This window comes from Lycorma delicatula, chromosome 2 (assembly GCF_047948215.1).
Source record: "Lycorma delicatula isolate Av1 chromosome 2, ASM4794821v1, whole genome shotgun sequence".
Lineage (NCBI taxonomy): Eukaryota > Metazoa > Arthropoda > Insecta > Hemiptera > Fulgoridae > Lycorma > Lycorma delicatula.
In genome coordinates, this window is record NC_134456.1 from 181,353,647 (window position 1) to 181,376,901 (window position 23,255).

The 23,255-nt window shown below is 29.8% G+C and overlaps 1 protein-coding gene across 1 annotated transcript in view; it reads right to left on the reverse strand.

Annotated features, from left to right (window-relative positions):
• The window catches only part of LOC142319481 (beta-hexosaminidase subunit alpha-like), a 49,571-nt gene that overhangs the window by 22,054 nt on the left and 4,262 nt on the right, over positions 1-23,255 (reverse strand). The window contains exons 2-3 of the mRNA XM_075356807.1: positions 6,581-6,803; positions 5,549-5,676 (exon numbers count right to left, since the gene is read on the reverse strand). Coding sequence (XP_075212922.1) covers positions 5,549-5,676; positions 6,581-6,803 — 351 coding nt within the window. The remainder of the gene's footprint in view (positions 1-5,548; positions 5,677-6,580; positions 6,804-23,255) is intronic.

Below are 23,255 nucleotides of genomic sequence, written 5' to 3' on the forward strand. Positions count from 1 at the left end.
GATGTAGAAAGGGATATTCTATTTTTATAATAGAGTACTTCCAAGTGTTTTAGCAAGTCATAAACCAACTGTTCTATGGTACAATATGATTTAAGTTTAAATTCTTTAGTGCATATTTATTTTATATGAATATGATTCCAAAGTTGTTAGTATAAGCTGATTATGAAGGTCCAAATAATACAGGTCCGGCAGAAATAACTGCCTGATTTTCCACTGCTGCTGGTGGAAAAGTAAAACATCATAGTACAGAGCATGGTGTCGGCACGTCATTTTGTAGCAGATGTCTTGCCATTTCATTTAAAACTATGGCATGGAGTGGTGAGCATTGCAATGTATTTTAAAAATGGTGATTTTATTATGAATTCAAAGCGATATTTTGTTCACACTTTCGGCCAGGTTGACATGCTGCGGTTCCCGATAAGAAAACAATTTAGTTATCGGTGTCCAATTTTTGAGTTACTAGTTCAGCTTTGAAGGAGGAACCACCAGGAAGGCCACGAAGCGTTTGAACACTTGAAAATATTGAAGCAGTGAGACAAGCAGTTCCACAATCTTCACAGCGCTCAGTCCTTAAACATGCTCTTGTGTTACAAATTTCTGATCGGATTGTAAGGAGAATTTTACATGCTGACTTACAAAATGATGGTCATCAGCAGCTAAATGAATGTGACTGGATTAGCTGTATTGCTACTTGCCAGGCTATTCTGGAGAATATTCCTGTGAATTTAATTGTGCTGAAACCTATTTTCATTTATCAGGTTGTGTTAACAAACCAAATTTTCAATACTGGGGAGAAAATAATCCCCTATAACTTCATGAGTACCCTGTGCACTCTGAGTGTGTTACAGTAAGTCCACGGCCTCTAAATTTGGAATAATAGGGGCATACTTTTTTGAGGAATAAAGGCAATTACACTAACTTCTGAACGTTATGAAAAAAATTACGCAACTTCTTTCTACCAAGACTTAATGACTCTGAAATCAAGCCGAAAATTTATGGTTTCAATAAGTTGGGATCACTGCTCACAGAACAAGACAATCGATGAATTTCCTCAGAGAAATGTTTCCTGGATGTCTTATTTCACAACGGGGAGACATCCCATGGCCTGCACGGCACCCTATCTTGTAGCATGTGATTTTTTTCTCTGGGGACATGTAAAAGCGGAAATTTTTAAACAGAAGCCAAGAACCCTCAATCATTTAAAAGCTACTACCCTCAACAAATCACTGCAATATCAGTGAAAAGAAAAGTAATGCGGAATTTCAGGGAGATGTTAAAGATACTGAAGGTCGGCATATATGCAACATCATTTATACAAATTAATAAAAGCTATGTGAAAATAAATGGCAAACACTGCTCTGTTAGAATGTATTTCATTTTTTGTTGTAATGTCTATTTTATTTAAGTTTCAAATTGAAGAGTTATTTCTGCCAAACCCTATAATTGTTTACAGTTGCTGATCTAAGTCTGATCATATCAACAACTAGTAAGTGTAACTGAGCTAGTAGCAATTGTAAAAACAGTACACAATAACATTGTCTTTCACAATGTAATTCATAAATTAACAACCTATTCTTTAAATGTTTCTAACGACAAAAAAATTATATAATTTGGTTAACTAAACAGAGGGCGATTTTTAATTTAACTGATCTTCTGCTTAAATCTTAGAACAGTATTGAAACTCATCTTGGGCAATGAAATAGGTACTAACTACATACTTCTTCATATTTGATTTATATTAGACACTGTTCACTGGTACACAAAGTACAATGAAGACAATGCCATTTTTTGGTATAGAAAGTTAAGTTGTATCCATGAGAGGGGCATGAAAATGAATTATAATAAAACAAAATATGTAAATAATGATGATGTTAGTAGTCACTTTATAAATGAAGTAAGATTAAAAAACTTGAGAACTTGAGTTAATAATAAAAATTTCTGAATAGTTCTGTTTTATTTCTGTAGTTTTTTTTAAAGTTAATTTTTATCAAGGTTCTCAAAGTACGACTTCAATACACAAATCTGATATGAGGATCAAATGATATGGAGGTAAAAAATAATATGTTGTGAGAGAAAGGTTATTGCAATGGTAAGAAAATTGAACATCAACTGTCAAAATTTAAATAACTTCTTTTTATTTCTATAGTTTTTGTACTGTTTAGATGGAAAAAGCTTCTGAATTGTGGAAGATGCACTCATAAAGTTCCTTTTTCAATTTTCTCAAAATATGCTTTCACTATATTTTCTTTCATATTACCTGATAAGTAAAACTGTAGATGTGACGGATCTAGGGATCATTGATGTCAAGGTCATTCAATAATTAAATAGACAAATAGCTGTACAGCAAAAATTATTTATTAAATAAATAAACATTTTTTGTTTACTTTTCCTTGTAATCCCCACCAACTTCTCTGTGCTTGTCCCATCTTTTTACAAGTCTTCTTATCCCCTCAGCAAAGAATTCTTTACCTTATCTCGAAGCTAGTTTTGTACTTTTTTCTTTAGCTTTTCGTTGTCGTTCAACTTGATGCCATGGGGAGCTTTATTCATCGGAACAAATAGATAAAAATCCGAAGGGGCAAAGTCAGGCCTGTAAGGAGGATTAGGTAGGAGCTCCCAGTCCATTTGGCAATAGTTTCTAGCATCAGTTGTGCCGTATGAGGTCGAGCGGAACCTAACCTAACCTTTCTTCTGCCATCCCGGACATTTCCCCTTCAACGCGGGCTTGACTTTGTACTTACTCAATCACGCCTGTTAATAGTGCGTTACTTCTCCAAATAATCACAGAAAATCAGACCATTGACACTCCAAAAAATGGTTAACATGACAGACAATGGTTGCGTTTTGAATTTCTTACGGACAGCCGATTCAGGATGTTTCCACTGCACGCTTTGATTCCAACTCAAAATGATGTATCAGTTTCATCAAATATTAAAATTTTAAAATACGTTACCTTCGTTACTGAAACGATTTTTGAGTTCGGTGCAAATGCGAAATCTCTCGGCTTTGTGATGAACGGTAAACTCTCTGGGAACCCACCTTGCAAGTCTTACGGTAGTTCAGTTTGTTTTGAATGAGGGAATAAGTTGTGTCAACATTTATTCGATATTTTTTAGCAATCTGTTCAACTGTAAGTCATCGGTCTTCTTGGATAAGTCAATCAATACGAGGATCTAACGCCGAGGTCGACACTATTACCGGACGCCCGGAGCGGTGCTCGTCGGTCACACCTTTGCGGCTACTTTAAAATTTTTCCATCCACGCGTAAAAATTTGCACGGTTCATGGAACTACTCAGTATTGTTTGTTCATCCAAGAGAATATTTCTGACGGTTGTACACTTTCCAAAAGTAAGAATCGGATTACGGAACGCTGTCCTTCAACATTAATTTCTTGTAACGGACACGCCATCGTAACTAAGGCTTTAGAGGTTATGTTACGTTAATATTAATCGAACAGCTGACTTATTCTTCGCAAGGTTGCCAGCTGCAAACGCTTGACAAAAGTTTCAGTTGCCTGCATTAAGCAATAAGAAAAATAACTAAACCTGTTAATTTTTTCCTAACAGGTTTACAAATGGTACACATTAGGAATGCCATTATAATAAACTTTTTTATGTACTACTTGTATAATGTACACTGAGAAACATACAGTTTTATTTTAGCTTTTAACAAGACCTGAAAGTTCACAATAATTTTCCAGCTAACTATTTTAAGTAAATGTTTTTACCAACAACTCTATGTTGTGATGATGCAGACCAATTTTCAAAGAAGACAAAGTGTTTTTCATAGAAAATTTTTGTAAATCTCAGAATGTCATATGCTGCTATTTTGGCTTAATTTATCCAGCAAAAGTAAAAATGAATAAAATAAAAAGTGTTCTAAATATTAATGTCATCGTAAATGGAATGTCTAATCTGTCTCTTTTGTGAACATTGCCGAAGAAAGACCTGTCTGTTGAAACAGTATTTTAGTAAAATTTATAGCGTAATAACTTATGAATGTTTTACAAAGTATCTTCATTTAAAATTTATCAGTAATTCTTAATATTTAGTCAGTTACAGATCTTATTTTACAAAATAAGATGTTAAATGTTCATTATTCAATTTGTTTGGTAGTGCACAATTAGGTGTTTCTAGCTGATTGGCAATGAGATTATCATGCATGATGCTCTTGTGAGAATGGTTGTAGCACTGCAAGACAACTGATTCATACAGAGGAACAACACACTTTTAATTTATTTAATGTATACTTTATTCATGTAAGGAATCATGAAGGAATTGCTTTGCACTATTCCAGGGAGACCTTGACTGGGATTGTTTTCTAGCCCTAATTGTTGAAAGACAAATATAGTTTGGGTGTGTCTTTCTTCTGACATTTTCAGGATGATGTAAAAAGGAATTTTTGAGTGCATAGTATTTTATTCAGTTATGATATAGATTCTTGTTAGGACTATTGCTGTTCAGGGAAAGGGTTTTCCAGCAGATTGAATTGTGAAGATGTGGGCTGCCTTGTAAATTGTTAAGAGGGTAGGATGTGAAGGTATTTGAGTGAGTTACTCATTGTTAGTGAAAATACTGACACCCTCCTTTGGAAGTTTAGCAGAATGTACGGAACATTTCACCTGGGAAAGGTTTTAGTTTTAATTCATACCAGACTTTGGGACAGTATGCTAATAAAATCTTTACAAGAGTGATGGTTATTCAGGCTTCTGTCCAACTATGTTGCTAAATACTTAAAGAGGTTTGTTCTATTAACTGATCAACCTTTTGCTTCTGGATGGATGGTCCAATTTAGTCAACTAAGAATCTGTTTGACTTCCTTGCTCATTGGAGGAGGGTGGTGTTTAGAGACCATATTCTCTAGAACTTTAAGACCAGGGAAGTCATTAAACAAACGGCAAGTTTTTGTGGTTTCATGGTATGATCTGCATCATGGAACTGTGTGGGAACTTCTTGATGAAGCTACAACTTTCAACTATCAGTAAATTTTAAGAAGCCTTTACTTTTAGAGTTCTTGGAAACATACTTCAGGTTGAGGTTCTTAGACACTGGGAGTTTCTTGATGAAGCTACAACTTTCAACTATCAGTAAATTTTAAGAAGCCTTGACTCTTAGAGTTCTTGGAAACATACTTCAGGTTGAGACTCTTATACACCCAAAGGGGAAGGGGGAATTACCAGTAAACCAACTTACTTGTACTTTGTACTTACAAAGTAAGTACTTTACTAAGTAGCAAAGTACTTACTTAAGCAAGAACCTAAAACAAATTATTCACAAATTGATGTTTGTTATTAGGTTTAGATTACTTTACATTACTTTGTGACACTTTAGAAGTATTTCTATAAAATTATTACAAAATAAACTTCTAATTTTAATAACATTATTTTTTATTTAATATTTTTATTCTGCTGAAATGCTAAACTCAGTTACTTGTTTGATGGTTCCTAAATATTTAATATTTTACTTAATGCTTGTACTTATAAAAGATTTATTGAATTATATATACATATAGCATGTAAGAACAGTTGTGTAAATATTACATACATACCGAAACTCCATCATCTGATGGAACAATAAGTTGAGAGAATGTTTCTAATCCTCTTAATATACCCCAAACTGTTCTGCTTGTTAAAATTGCCTTTTTTGAAACAGGAGGGCTATTTACTTCTAGTCGATCTAAAACAGAAATATTTTTTTAGAAGTTATTTTTTCAAAACTAAATAAATCTTTTTTCAAACTGAATTGGTTTTATCCAACTGCCAAAATTAAAGACATAGTTCAGATCAAATACTCTTTTTAACCAAATTCTAACCTTTTTTGTTTGTTTTTGGTGTTAAAATTTTGGTTTAATCTTCATATGTAAAATTTGGATTTTATGGTTAATGTATGTTATGTCATTTATATGTGTGTTCTGTTTCTATGAGTTGATCTGTAAAAATTGATTCTATTATACAGTGCTTGCTTATGTTTTTTGAATGCAGGGTGAATGTGTAGCCAGTCTGCAACTTAATGTTTAATGCAATCTCTATACTAATAAGTTGTTTTGTTTGTCAGAATGCATTTTGTTGTGTGATCTAATGTATTTTATTAGTGTTTATGAAAAAAATAACATTCTATCCTAAAAGTTTGATGATTTTTTAAGATTATAGGTTGATGTTTTGTCATGTCACTAGGTCTGTTTTTGATTTTGTTTTTTATTTTATGTAGAATGTTGTCTAGAGGAGAGTCATTAACCAATGTTGTGCTGATGTCGTTTTGTATTATAACATTTACATAATATAATAACATTTGTGTGCTTTTGTTATATGGAGTGATTAATAATTGTATTACAGTAAGCATGTTAGTTTCTTTATATTTTGAAAGTGTGTTTGTTGCTTTTCATTTATTTTTTTGTACATGTATTGTAGTTGGGATAAAAAATTGGCCATTTTTTTCTACTGCCACTGTACAGAATCGATTTTAAAAATTTTATTTTTCTGAAAGAACACAATATATTTTTTATTTTGATTTATTCATTTAAAGTATTCTAAATTATTTAAATTAGGATAAATTTATAAAAGAACACAGTATATAACCTTACATCTTTCTATCATTTCATCATAAGGAGTGTCTTGACATCGTCCAGAAAAGTGCACCTCCAAGGAATCTAATACACTATCTTCAGATTTGTTATTTCCTGAATAACATGATTCATATTGCCAGTATCTAGAATTTGAGTTCAACGCATTCACAGTTTTAGCAATTACTGCACTATACCTTCTAACTGCTTCATTTAAAATTTTGCACCTAATGTCTGGTGCAATCTGTAAAAAAACCATGTTCGTCTGTTACATACATAAACATACACATACAACGACATTTTACATTGTTTTTTTAACACTATGTTCTTGTTTGAACAAGTAATTTGCAAGCTATGTGATTTGTAACCTAATGAAAATAAATGTAGTTGAAGTAAAATAAATGATATATAATCCACTTTGATTGAAAAAATGATTTGAAACTGCTGGAAAATTATATCATTAATTGTTCAAGTACTGACATAATGACTTCAAGTAATTTATTCTATAAAACTTCAGTAATTGTAGTTAGTTCAGTAATAATAATTATCTTTCTGTAATTGGGAAAACTGGTATTTCATTTGAAAAATTATCACACACACACACACACACACACACACACACACACACACACACACACACACACACGCGCACACACACACACACACACACACACACACACACACACACACACACACACACACACACACACACGAGAGAGAGAGAGAGAGAGAGAGAGAGAGAGAGAGAGAGAGAGAGAGAGAGAGAGAGAGAGTGGGTTATTTTACCAAGAATGGATCTTATTTCAGGAGAAGATTCTAGAGCTAAAATAAGGAAAAAGTTATAAATGCAGTTCCAGAAATGCTTTAATTTTGAATTAAGGCTGCCGAAAGATTTCACCCTTATTTTTGCTTTATTAGTAATAAAACATTATACTTTTTAGATTAGTAACAATTTTAATAATAAATTTTTCATCTGAATCAGTTATCATAACTTTTACTGTATTAATTTTTGAGTCTTTGTATGTTTTTTTATCTAATATTATTCATAGTGTGTAAAATACCTAGTAAATAAATGTATAAATAGAAGAAACAAATTTTTTATCTTGATTGTATAAATAAATCTTTATTTTGGTCAGAAAATACATTTTTAAAACATTCTATAGATTACATTAATATAAGATAAATTATAAATATAAAAGCAAATTATAAGAAAAAAAGATATGTTTAAAAAAAATTTTAATTATTTAAACACAAACAAGTGAAATAATGCTAAGACATTAAGTATAAAAAGAATTTATGAATTCACTGTTCATAAGGCGCTATTGAAAATTATTTTGAGTACATGTTAACATACATATTCATATACATGAATGGGACGTTTACAAGAATATTGTTTCTATAAAAGAAAATATTTTAATTGTATTTAAATAAATTGGTGGTAAGATTTTTCAAAAACATTTAAAAGTGGCAATGACAACATAATAAGGTCCTCTTTCTTGTAAGCTGCTTTGAACTGTATGAAAACAGTTCCATTGTCTGGTTGGTAAAGGTTGGTTGTTTTTTTTTAGAATAATGTCCATTATTTTTTAAAAAGACTGCAGGTTCATAAATGTAAACACAAGGAATAGTTATTTCATGATTACTTAAAATTAAAACATATCTAATTTTCTAAATATCGATCTACACAATTCATACTGGTGGCAGCCAGATAATGATCTGATATTCCATTTATTTGATTGTTTTTAGTTTGTTCTGACTTTTTCAGAGAGCCCTAAAGATGACATTACACTTCAAATTAGAATATATGTAGGCATCTATATAATAATACGTTATATAGATTATATGAGGAATGGTTAAGTATACTACTATGGGAAAAAAATTGCCCCAATATTTTCCTAGATGGATGAAAGGAAAACCATAGTATAACTTTAATCACAGCATAACAAAATATTCAATTATTGATTAAATAAAAAATGGGACTGGTTAAAGTCCATAATAGGAATCTAATATAAAAATATATGAAATAATATTAAAGTAATCTTGTGAAGATTCTAGTTATCGAAAATAATTATAAAATAAATAAGGAAATAAAAGTTATTATTTAAAAACTCATCAAAATAATATTGGTTTTGTAAAAAATATTGTTTATTTTTGTTTTAATTAAATTAATAGTAAGATCTTTTAGATGGTTTGTAATTTATCAAAAATGGCAGTGAAAGCATAATGAAGTCCTTTCTTATAAGACAAAGTACTGTATTGAATTAATGAAAACAGTCCTGTTGTCTGGTTTGTTGTGTATACATTGTTATATTTTTAAAATAAATGACTATTCTTTTTAAAGATTACACATTCATAAATATAAACACATGGATAATATGTAATGGTCAGACATAAAATAAATTTTAAGGTAATTACATTTCCCTTGTTTATTTATTTATGAATTTATCATAAGAACTACTTACATTTTCATTAAGATAAGATCTATTGCATAATAATATAAAAATATTCCTTTTTTTATTAAAACTGAAAATAAAAGTATTGTATTGGTGTGTTTGTAAAATTTACAATCTATATATTTTTTTATTGAAACAGTTTTCACCAACCCTACTGCTGAGGTTTGGGTTCCTGAATAAAGGGATGGAAAAAGCCAGATACCAAAGGAAGGATAGTAAAACAAAAAAAAAAAAATGAAAAGAACTTTTTATGCTATAATTTTGGAAAAAATTGTATAATTATGTAAAAAAATACATATTTTTTTATGGATATTTTTTCACAAAAGAGTGACAAAGTATACATATTTTTACTCAAATAATATCATTGAAAATACTACTAAAATCTTCAATAAAGAATTATTTAAACCAGCTTACAAATCTAATAATCACATACTAAAATATTTAATAAAACAGATAATAATAATCGGAAAAACAAGTAGAACCTATAAAAACTGAATTTCTTGAACATTATAGAAATTACAAAAATAATAAATTAGGTTTATCTAATATGGCAGATCATCTAATAAACAGTAAACATTATATTTCTGATATTAACACAAATTTAGAAATATTAGAAATTAATAAAGATGGCATAAAATTACATACATAAATACAAACAAAATTTTAATTTGATAAACCATTAGACAGTGTTTGAGGGAGACGATATAAAAAATGCAACAGATAGCAGCACTCAGTAAATTAATACACAATTTTAGTATTTTTATTTTTAAATTTTTATTATGCAATAATGGAATTATTTCAATCATGATGAATGATGAGGGATCCCGAGAAAGTATTTTCATGAAAAATTAAAGTAAGGTATATCTTACCTCAATATATTCTGTACTAGGTGGTTTATTTAATATAGTTTAAATATAATTTAACAGTACAGAAAAGTAATATGAATCTTAAAAAAATTAATTTCAGTAAAATAATAAATATATACGCACATATATATATATATATATGTAAACTCAAAAACATACAAGAAAACAGAATTACTCATAAAAAAAATGCCAGAAAAAATTATGAAATTGTAAAAGAAATAAAAATCTGGCTATATACGAAATGGAATATCAAAGCTAAAATGAAAAAAAAAAACATATTAACGATTAAACGTTTTATTAAATTTATATTTAGCCAAAACTTTTTATTTTATTCCCTTTAAAAGATATTATCACACAGTGAGTAAGAATCAAATATCTTATCATATTTATTAGCATTCATAATACTTGTACATCTTCATGTAATAGACGTTATTGGGTTACATGTGTTAAAAAGAATTAAAATACCCTGTTTTACCTAACAAGCACCTCAGCCCAGCTGTACCTATAGCTACCAGGTCGAAAATACAGTCCCTTCATAGGTCCATAGGATGAGCTACATCCCATGAAACACATAAAAGCCACACATACTCTGTAATTTTAAAGGCTCCCATATCCAAGCATGGATCCATTAGGTGAATAGCCAAAACCTATAGCAGAGAGAAAAGTGTTAAGGATAAAAATGGGTAGCGAGTAAATGGTTGATTTATCCATAGAAAGATTTCAAAACAAGACAAACAATCTCACCCAAAGGAATGCTTTCAACCTCTACTAGGCAGCTGGAGTCCATCCCATCTGTATTTCCACAGAAGGTTGGGATTACTTTACACAAGATATGAACATACATTTTTGACCAATGAATGATTTTAGGTTCACAACTTAGATAAATATGCAATTTAAGTTAATTTCACCAGATACTAAACACTTAAAATGGAATTCAACTTCTTTTAGTAAAACCACTACTAACCTCCAGAGTTGTATAGTAAGTGGAAGTATACAACCATATACCATACAAGATACTTCTATTATCTAATTATAATAGTTAATAATTAACAAAAGTTAATAAAATTAGAGATGGTTTTAAAACATCAGGGAATTAAAAAAATTCTCTTACTTAAAAAGAAAAAAGTAATAAAATTCTTACTGGAGCAATTAGATTAGTTGATTGCAGTCAGTTCAGTAATGGAAGGAAATATTGAAAATAAATCTCCAGGAAGAGATAAAGATTAAAATACGTAAACCATATAATTGAGGTAAGATGTAACAAATGTCATGAATTTAAAATATTAGAGTAGATCAGAAAGGAAATTGAGAAAAGCATGAGACAAGTCAAGTGAAAAAATGATGAAGACAAGTCAAGATGAAAAAATCAAATGATTTTTGTTATATTCCTTAGAGATTGAAAAACAGATTCTGAAAGTCTCGGCAGTTCAGCTAAATTTCTATAATTAGTAAAATTGTTACTCCATTCTGTTTTTAATGCTATGGAGTCCATATAATTTATTTATTTTTAATTACACTGAGATTTTTTGTCAAATGATTTTTTAAATTGGTGTTCTTACATATATTTTTAATGCTTATTCCAAAAATAATATTCATTTTTATCCATCATGTCAGGATTCTATTTAACAAGAGAATTTTTTGTGATCAATTTAATTTTTAATAGATAAAATAATTAGTACATTTAAACATCATTATATATAGAGATATTTATCTTACAAATATTGTTACTAAAGATTATTGATAACAGTTATTAAAAATTGTTTTTATATTTTGAGAATAGTGAAACAAAAAAAGGTTCATTAATTTACAGATTTTCTCTTAAGTGATTTCCTTTCTTCTTCTGCTTTTTCTGTGCTATCCCTATGTAACACCCAGCAATAGTTGGCCATCATTGTTTCATTCCTTTTTCCTTGGTACTGCTTTTCCATCTCCCTTATACAACGGTTATTTTTTTCAAGGTCCAATCGGTCACGAAATTAAAACCACAATGAAATTAAAAAATTTTTTATTTGTAACAAGTACTTACATAGTAACGCTATTTCTCTACATAGTTGCCACTCCGATTTAGACATTTGTCATAGCATGGTACCAACTTTCCAATACCCTCGTCATAGAACGGAGCCGCCTGTGTTTTCAGCCATGTTTCTACGCTGGTCTGCAGCTTGATGTCTGTGCCAAAATGTTGTCCTCCTAGCCAGCGTTTCATGTGAGCAAAGAGGTGAAAATCGGAAGGAGCCAAGTTCGGGCTGTATGGTGGGTGATTAAACACTTTCCAACGAAAACGCTGCAGGAGCTTCTTTGTTACAGCTGCGGCTGAGCATTGTCATGGAGAAAGACAATACCTGATGACAACATTGCCCTGATGATGAATTGCCCTTCGTAGACGTTTAAGAGTCACACAGTATGAGGCTGCAGTGATGGTCATGCCACGTTCCATGAATTCCACCAAGAGATCTCCATTCCAGTCCCAGAACACAGTAGCCATACACTTTCCTTTGGAGAAGGTTTGCTTGAACTTCTTTGTTTTACTGGGAGAATGAGAATGCATCCACTGTTTGGATTGTTCTTTTGTTTCTTCAGTTTCGAAATGGACCCATGTCTCGTCTCCTGTGACAATTTTGTTCAAAAAATCTTCTCCTTCATTGAGGTAGCGCTAGAGAAACGTTAGGGAGGCGTCCATTCTCATTGTTTTGTGATGGTCGGACAGCATCTTGGGAACCCATCTTGCACACAGTTTGCGGTACTGAAGTCTCTCACTCACAATGGTGTAGAGAGTTGACCTTGAAATTTCAGGAAACGAATCACTCAATACAGAAATTGTAAACTGAGGATTTTCTCGAATTGCCTCATCCACTCGCTCAACAAGATCATCGGTTGACACTTGTTTCCTTCCCTGACCGCCTGCATCATGAACATCTGTACATCCTGCCTTAAAATTCCTGCACCATTGCCGCACTTTGCTGTCACTCCTTGAAGTTTCACTGTACACATTACTTATTAGTCAAACAAAAATTGTCTTAAGATTCAAGCATAATAACCAACAATAGAGTACATAAATGTATTTATGTACTGTTTATATCGCTCTAACTTTTAATTCTAAATATATTGTACAAATTTAACTGAACTTTATACATTAATATATTTAATTTTTTTTATAATTACAGTGAAGCTTCTGATATAATTAAATCATAATACATGTTGTTTTAAAATAGTGTTGTTCACATGCATAGATGTATGCATGTGAATAAACGCATGCATGCATAAATGTGTGTGTGTGGGTGAATATCTCACATGCACACATCTATGAAGTGAACAATAGTTGTGTGTGTTACATACACTTATTATCCAGTTGTAAATAATATAAACATATAACTAAAGTTTATTACCTAATACATAAAAAGTCAGCACATAAAAAGTTTTATATTTAACCCAGAAATAACTAACCAAATCATATTGGATAATTTATCTAACTGGCAAAAAAAAATTTGTATAAAGTTATTTAGTATTATAAATGTTTATTCTTGATTAATTATTGTGATAGTAAATTTAATTTGATAACAATACAAATATTGTAATTTCCCAACATGTTCATTGTAGTTATACAAAAACAACTTTGAAGTACACTCATGATCTTTTTTTAGGTGTGTTAAAATTTTTGTATGAAGTTATTTAGTAATATAAGTGTTTATTGTTGACTAATTATTGTGATAGTAAATTTTTATTTGATAACACTACAATTACTGTAATTTCCCAACACATTCATTGTAGTTGCACAAAAACAACTTTGACGTACTTACATAACCATTTTATATTTTTACTAACAATTATTTTTTGAATTATATCAAACTGAAAATATTTTATTGCTCATTTACCTGAAATGATTTACTTTTAATCAAAATTTTTTGTAAATAATTATATCAAATAATAGCATTTACTAATTTGTTTTCTATTAGATATTTATTTTTATTATTGTAATATACTCAGTTATGACCATACAGCAGCAAGAAAAAAAATTATTACCAGAATTTCCATTGGCATTATTTAAAATAATAATTATAATTTTTTGATCCATCTATTATATTATATTTAATTCATTTTGCTTATTTCATACTTGTTCAGAATCTTCGTTCATATTATAAAAAATTGAAAATTTCCTATGTTTTTATTCCCGACAATCAGTGATAAAAATTATTTATAACTAAAACCATATCTGATTTGATATTTCAATTGTTATCCTACCCTACTAAAGGGCATTTGTATGTGTGTCTGTTGTCCTTTTGTGTGTGATTTGTTTGTTGTTGTTGTCTTTTGTCTGTTGTCATTTGTTGTGTGTGTGTCCGCCCTCCTTAGCTTAGTACCAGAATGTTCCAATCACTAGCAGAAAATCCCAATTCGTTAGTACATGTCTCGTGGTGGTGAGGTGTTATATTATTATATATCGCAAATATATCGATATATGCAAAATATATATTAATAATATACTCTTTAAATTATGTGACTGTTTTTCTTATTTATGTGATTGTGTACTCAACCAAAAAGTAGGCACCAGAATGTACCACTAGCGGGAAATACTGATTCGCTAGTACAATCTCTAGAGTTAAATTTTTAATTTAATTTTAATTTATATCAATTTTCAACATTAAAAAAAAGTAATTTTACACAAGAGGTAATCAATTTTGGACGCCTAATAATCTCATACTGAGACACCGCCCGCCAGGGCAATCTGCCCAGAGGGCCTAGCTGCGTAGGGCTCTGCAGCTAGTAAAAACTAAAAATATAACACATTTTATAATCTAACGATATTTAATTGCTAGTTATAGAATAATTAATTATTTTTTTGCAATATTATTTCAAATAGTAACATTTAAAAGCTATTGGAACCATTGTAAGTTTATATTTATTTATATTTATGCACGTTTACTTATTTTGTATGTAGAACATTTGATTTTAAGATATTCTGATATTATTAATGTTCTGATAAAAATATGTGAAGGAAACTTATAAAGAAATAGAAAAGGTGTTGGACCGTCCATTAACCATTTCAGTCACTTTTTTCAGTTTGTAATCTAAAATTCTGGAATCACAAACTGAAAATTAATCTTTAATTTTTATGTTACAGAAATTTTGTATAATTTAACTAAGTTATAGACCATACATTGCAATGACTCATGTCCAGAGAATAAAAAAATTCATTCCTTGTTAGGGATGTTTGGAAAAATATATTGAAACTTTACCATGCTTAAAATATACATATTACAATAACCTATTTACACATTTATTCCACAGTGTATATAAAAAATACTTATTTCATCCTGAGAAAACTAAAAAAACAAATAAAAAGTTGAATAATACAAGTCATTTTTATAGAAATGTAATATTTTATTATACATCACTTATCTTCTATTTAATATAGGAATTTATAACATATGTTTTATTTCTTATTATTATGCTCATCATGGTACATTTTATTTAATAGAAAAAAATCTTGCAATTACACTGATCACCTCTATGCTGTAAGGTAGGTTTTGCTAATCAAAATCAGGAAATTGATTTCTGAAATTGTATCTTACATTATCAAATTAGGTTTGTAGCTTTCAGTACTCAGTTTTACAATATCAGTAGTCACAGACTTCTTACTGTAATTTTCTTATCAGCTTAATTTCTTTATCAGCAGAGCCATGACATCCACTGGAGTGGATTCATCTGAAAAAACATTCTGCACAAAATAATTATAAGTTTTTTTTAATACTCTTATTTAATGTCGCATCAATAATTAAAGTCATTAGCGACTTATCAGTGTAGTGTAACTGTACTGGTAAATTTGTAGTCTTGAACAAACTCAGGTTGACTATTCCTGAGACGTGTGGTTAATTGAAACCCAACTACCAACGCATACCGGTATCCATGTTAACTTGTTTCTAAATCTGTTTTTTATAAAAATAGAAACAATATCTACTTGTTTATTAATTCTATTTGTTATACAGGGAATATGATTATGGTACCATAATGTAGCAGCTGCAAGGCTGCAAGGTGGGGGGGGTTGAAAGATCCATACATGAAACCGAGTACGGAAGATTACGCTTCCCACCAATATGCTGTGCTGGCAGGAGAGTGGGGATAGTGTATATATAAACTATGTAAATCCAGTAGCATGCCCTAATGAATTTTCCCAGATATAATTACTTGGGACTGGATAATCCTATTAATAATGGTAGTTCAGTGGCTATTGATGATCAGATCACGCTTGAGCACGACAGCACCTATGAGACAGCCACAGAATATCATCATATATGTGCAGATGATAGTCAGGCAATTGTTGGGAACTATAGAACTGAGGATTGGCATAGCCTCATTGGTGTCACTCTTTTATTGGCAAAGTACTGAGTTTAATTTGTTACTGGAATATTACATCCAAGATGTCTGGAAGCCATACAGCAGACATGAAGATGGCTGATGAAACACCAGCAAAGATAGCCAAGGTACCACATATATATATAATAAGACATTGCACAATGCAGCTGTAAGGCATCATCTTTCATCCACAGGTCAGTATCAAACTTACATTCATCCATCATTATTGTATATGGTCTTGTGGCTATCAATTTAAACATCTTAATGGCAAAATGCAATGGACAGAAAATTTGAGTCTATGCAAACTGTACCACTGATAACAGCTACATGTATAAATGTTGGTTATGTAACTATACCACTTGCTTACATTCTGGTTGATATGATTCCATAGTATATGTCTCCTACTGAATTCAAGGATTTACCAATTACAGCTAAGTACATCAGTTACATTGGTGTATGAATACAGACCGCAGATATGTGTATTTAAACCAATGTGTCCATATTCCCCTCTCAAGCAATACAACACCAAACTGGGATATGGTATCAAGAATTTTTGTATATTAGAAATAAATGTAATTCCATGCCAGTGTTAAGACAGGCATACAAACAGAATGCTAAAAATACTATTATTGAACTTAGTGGCGATTTCAATGTTGAGTTATACTGAAAAGAGTTGGATGTTTACTGATAATATGAATCCAGCTCTTGTTAAGAATATGTCTGCTTAAATATGTATGCAGTAATCCAGAAATATGTTCTTATACCAGCAGGAATTTATCCTAGTATAAGGAGAGATCTATTCAATTTGAACTCTGAATACTTTAGATTGTGTAGGTCTTTGTATATTCCAAATTCACTTGGGATTGTATAGGATCTTTCTACACACCTAATTTACTCAAAATTTGCTTAAGAAAATCCTTTATTTTATGGATGTTTGCAGAAATAATTGAGAAATGTTATGGAACTTAATTCTGTGATTTAACATTACATTCAGGAAATTAAGAATGACAAATTTTGGAAAAATAGAAATGGAAAGACTCAAATTGGTACATTGTTTAAAAGGAAGTAATCACTAACATATATATGTATATAATTACATATTTTAAATATAGATTCACATTAGTTACTTTAAAGTACAGAGAATTCCTTACAGAAAAGTAATTTGTGAAAATTGCCTTTACCAAACATTATTATTTATTTTATTTTTATTTAAATTTTAACTGTTTTAAGTTTTTCATTATGTTGTGTAGAAATGTAAAATACTATTACTAAAATTATCTATTGAATAAATGAAATGGAGTAAAAATATAATACCTCATATTAGATTTCAAATAATCTAATATACTTTTTTAAATTCCCTTAATCCCTGGATTAAAGGAAATCCCTTTTTGATTAAAGGAAATATATTTTTCAGAAAAAGAAAAATGTTTTTTTACTAATGTTAACATTTAGGATTTTAGCAGAAGCTTTACTGGAGTTTACTAACTTAATAAACCTTGAGATAATCCCTTTCTTGGACCTGAGCAATCAGATCCTTGAGTTTGGTGCACCAATACTAAACACTCTTAATTATTTGTATATTATTATTCATATTATTACAAAGGGCTCAAAAAGATTGAAATTAGGAAGGACTAGGTAAGGAGATGTAATTACTATATATACCATGTGTCTTAGAAAAAGTAAGTTTTTGAACATAAAGCTTATGTTTCTTTAGACTAACAGACAGACACATTTTATTTTTTTTTATAAGCAGTACACATATAATAAAATATGTAAATATTAAAAATAATAAATGAAACTGACATAAATAAAATTCATTAAGAACTAAAAAGTAATACTTTTCAATTCTTTAAATATATACGTTTTGAAGTTTAAGACGAATTAATCACCTTAGGTGGTTGTGTATTTTTTTTTCAGTTATCTTAGTTACGTTAGCTTATATTTGGCTCCGATTTCAAGTTTAAAATATAAAGAAGGTCTGAAGACGTATTTTATTTTGGTACAGTTTTTAATCTTTTTTTAAAGAGTTAATTTAAAATTTAGATAGACTGTAAAAATACTACCAGAAAAACTTCTTGCCAAAACTTAAGGGATCATAAACTTTCATTTTGATAAAGATAAGAAAAGGAGTCCAGAAAAACAATTTAGAGGCAGACTACTAAAAGCAAGAGGCAAAGTTTTCCAGAACGCGGGAAATTTATTACATTTTTACAAATAATTATAATAATAATACAATTGCAGAAAAACAGCGTCAAGAAAACTATAATTAAGAGCTAGGTACAAAATAAAAACTCCCTTTCGGCATACCGGAAGGCAGAGGTAGATTTCACCGGTGCTAAGTAGAGGATAAAAAAGACTTCCACCTTAAAGTTAAGAAAAACCTCTACTCAATATGACAGTGGTTGCATGTGAAAAAAAATTTCACATGTTTAGCATATGACAAGCTCCATCTTACAATTCCAGCAACATTTTGGTCATCCCTTGCTGTAAGGGGTTGGTCATATCAAAAATTATTTCAGACAAAAGTTTTAGGTAATGTTTAGAGGACTAACAACCACTTTAAACCAATTCAATACTCTGCCTATTAAGGGAGGTATGATTTTTTTTTTGTCTTCGAAAACCCCATTTTTTCCATCTCCTAGGCCAATGGTCGATAATATCACAAAACTTTACTTAGATAAGTTTTAAGCCCTTATCAAAAGAATAGTAGGAACTTTAAACAAATTCGATATTTTACTTAATAAGAAAGTTATAGCGATATTTTGTTTTTTCGAAAAAGTGGGGGGACTTTTTCGAAAAAACAAAATATCGCTGTGGTGAGTGGTGTGAGCTCGGTGAGTGGGGGGACTCACCATTTCCACTCCCATGGTCCGATTTTGTACATTAACGAACTCGACCGAGATTTTGGGTCGTTATATTTTATGTATTAATTTGAAAGTGATTGGCACAAAATTACGGTAGTAATCGTGTCCACAAGAAAGTGAATATATATAAATGTATATATAAACTTTTGACGGTGGTTTTGGGGTCTGGGGGATGTGAAACGCAAAGATATATCGACATTTTTAGAAGTCGAATGCGTTTCAAATCAAACAATAATGAAATCTACCTATTGATTTCATTTTACCCATATATTATTTTCATTTACCTATAGATTTCATAAGAAATCTAGGTAGATTTCTTATGAAATCTACCTAAAAAGGATATGCAAAATTGGTTAATTTGGTTTAAAACTTAGAATAAAAAAATACGTAATAGTCGAACTGAAAACTTTTTTTATTCAAAATCAGTTATAAATTCACAATAAACCTCTTACTTTTATTTCTTTGTCTTATTATATATATATATAATTGTCTTGAAGATAGGTAAACTTCACAAATTAGAGCAACCAATATAACTGATACTATTATGTACTTTTATTTAATTTAAAAAAAACTAAATAACTGGTTTGACGGTTGAATGAAAATATTCTGTACATCCTTCAATCTCTGAACCGGAGGTAAAGAATGAACGAGTGTAGATTACAGAAACAGGAAAATGCCAACTTTTTGTAACTGCGCATGCTCGTGGTTATTGAACATTAAACCCAAAATTTGTTGCACGTTTTCCGTATTACGCTACTACTATTAAAACTCCCTGTGAATTATATTTCAGTGTAATTTACAGTCCTTTAATAATAATAATAATAATAACATGTTTTATGAAAATAAATGTGCGTCGCATGTAATTATTTCCTTTTTAACTACAAAATTTAGCTAATGATAATTGATTAAACTAAATAGCAACAGGATATATCTTATTGTACGTAAGCATATTTTTGATGTGTTTGCATTTTTTTCATAGGTTCAAGAGTTAAAAGTGGTTTTTTTTTTAACTTTATTCTTTGCTAATTAAAAATATTCCGAATTAATAATAAATTATTAATTTTTAAAAAGCATTCTTTCTGAATATTTTGTCGCTAGTTAGAGCAAATATTATTAAAATTAAATTACCAATTTAGTTATTACTACTGTCTTACTGTGAATAAGGTAGATAGATTAGTAAGTAATCTTAGGCTAACCACAAAAATTCTTCAGCAAAAAAAGGAAAAACTTACGTACTGCATAATTTATTTATGAAAATTGCAAACAGTATTATTATGTAGTTATTAAAGTTGTACTATTATTACACCATATGGAGTGGTTTTTTTGTACCTAAGTCACGTTCTAGAAAAAATATCACTTTGGTTTCGTTAAATGTACTTTTAAAAAATGTTGAATTTTAATTTTTTTTTCTTAGAGCTATTCTAAGAAAAATCCTTTAATTATTCCTTTTTTTCTTTCATTAAAAATGCTACGTATAATTATCATCACAACTTGCATTTATTTTATTTGACGTATGCATTATTACAATTAAGAAAAGATATATATAATTTTTGCTAGTAAGTTTGTTTGTATAAAATTCAAAATTAATATTGTGTGAATAGAAGACCAAGAGATCCAATCTCGTATAAGGAAAGGACTGAGAGAAGTTTTTTTTGTATTTTTTTTCAGTTTATAAAGTATAGAAGAGGCAATAAAATATTTTTTTTTTTTTTAATTGAAGATCAGAGTAATAAACTGAAGTAGTGAGGATTCGTTGATAGTATTTCTCTGGATGTTGAAGCTTAAAATTAGTTAAAAGATTTTCTGAATGTTATGGGTTTTATTTGAAAATAAATAAGAGAAAAACAAAGCTAATGAAAGAGACAAAATGAAAAATAGGTATTAAAATAATTGAAAATTATGTATGTACCTGATGAAAAAAATTTTTCGTTTTTACGCAATAAAACTACAATGAGCTACGTAAGGAAAAATAAAGTTAACAGAAATAATTTATTAGTTATCAAACCAAGATTTTGAACTTAAAAAGACATTTCAAGAAATGATCTGATTAAAAAAATGAACAATAACAAAGCCACAAAGAAAAGAATAATCGCCTTTGAAATGATTTAAAAGCATTTAAATCGCCTTTAAATTTAAAATGAGTTAATTCCAGTTAAAAATCAAATTTTTAATCGATAACACTAAAATTCATCATTTTCATTTTGCGAAAACTTTTCTTCCCTTTAAAAAAAATTGTGTCACGTGTTGCGAACGAAGTATTCACAAAATATTTATCGTTTATGAAGGTTTCAGAAAACTTTAATCTCCGTTTTCCTGTAATAACGTAAACTAAAACTCTACTTGCGCACCGCCGCTGCGGAAGTACAAACCGTTCAATACAAATCCACTGCATGTTATATGCAGTGGATTTGTATTGTAAATGTAGATGTGTGGTAAAATAACAACACATCTACAATACTAGTAAAAATATTGGCATACCTTAGCGACAGAAGCTGATTTTTTAAATGCTTATAATTTTAATAATTTTTAGTTAAAAAGATAGTTTGAATAATAACAATGAAATTCATTTAAAGTAGTTTATGGAAAATAATATAGTTCTACACGTATATAGAACTTCAAAAATTGGAAATAGTTGTTTAGTAATTTCGTGAAGGCTGTTGCTCTCAGAGTTATCGCTATTCACAGCTTTCTGGATAAATAATTACATTTCAGTAAAATAAAATTTCATAGAACATGGTAACATACGGAAAGTATAAATCTTCTGGGTTAATTATATTTCTTGTTATGTCACCAACCGGAATCAAGATTTTTTGATCGTTAGGATTTCCAGTTCTGAAAAATCCAACATATCGTGGAAGAAATACTCTAAACGAAGATCCACTCCAGCGCTATTGAAAGTTTGGCCTTGCAATTTGTTAATAGAAATTTAAAACAAACTCTGACGGGTGATTATAGACGTTTAGATTAAAAAGGTAGATCTATAGGGATCATAGGGATACGAGGAATAATTGCAATTTCTTCTGTCGCTGGTCAAGTAAGAATTGTAGTAAGGTATTGTTACGCACAGCTCTGATTTATAGTCTGGTCCCTTTACACAGATTAGGAGGTTGAAGGTTACGTAACGTAACTGAAGAACTAAATTTTAATTTCAATGAGGTGGAAATCATCCTTAAATTTAGTAAAACATGTTATAACTTTTTGAAGGTCAATATTGATATCGAAATTCAACATCCCTCAAACTAACAAAAATTTGTTAAATATATGTATATAATGACTATTTTGCTTTACGTATATTATGATAATAAAATAAATTAATTTTTTATAAACGATTACATTTAATTTAATAAATCACATAACTCTCTGAAGAAGTCGTCGATATTGACGTTCGATGTAGTCAACGACATTAAATTTATAAAAGAAGTTCTAGGTTATTTACTTATACGTTTCTTATATTTATGATTTATTTATAAATCAGCGATATCGGTGAGGTTTGTTCTGTGGTAAACATTCCGGAGTCATTAGAAAGCTACAGTTAAAATTTCGTAATGATTCGTTCAGTGGTTCGCTGTTATCGGGAACAGACGAAGACGTTGTCTGTTTATGTAATGAGATAATAGGTATGCATAAGGAAAGGTTAATACCGTTTTATTTTAGCTTACGAGATCAGGAACGAAGGATATATTTTTCTCATATGAGATATTTCGCTGAAAAGTGAGATTATTTATAGCAACCGTGGTAGCGATTCCTGTAGACATGCTCGTCAGAGTGTAGAATGAGGTGTATTGTGGTTTGACGACTACAGGTCTGTAAAAGGTATATTGAGTTACATTAAGAGGTAAAAGACGTAGATTTTGTAGTTTCATGTAATAAAACACATACATCTGTAATTTTTAACAATAAAAAAAAAAAAAATTTAAAACTGCGGAGTTCTTTTTCGGGCGTCCGGTATAAATTTGTTAGAATAGAAAGTGGAATTTATATATAGAATGTGTGTATTCATAAAGAAATTGAATTACCTGAGCTCTTATTTTTTTGCCGGAATGTTTAATTTATAGTCGGTTCAAATTTACCGGAACCTTAAGTAAATGTGAATACAAAAGAATAACATGCCTTGGGGTTTCTATTGAAATCCCTCAAAGAGATATACGAGTATATGTATACA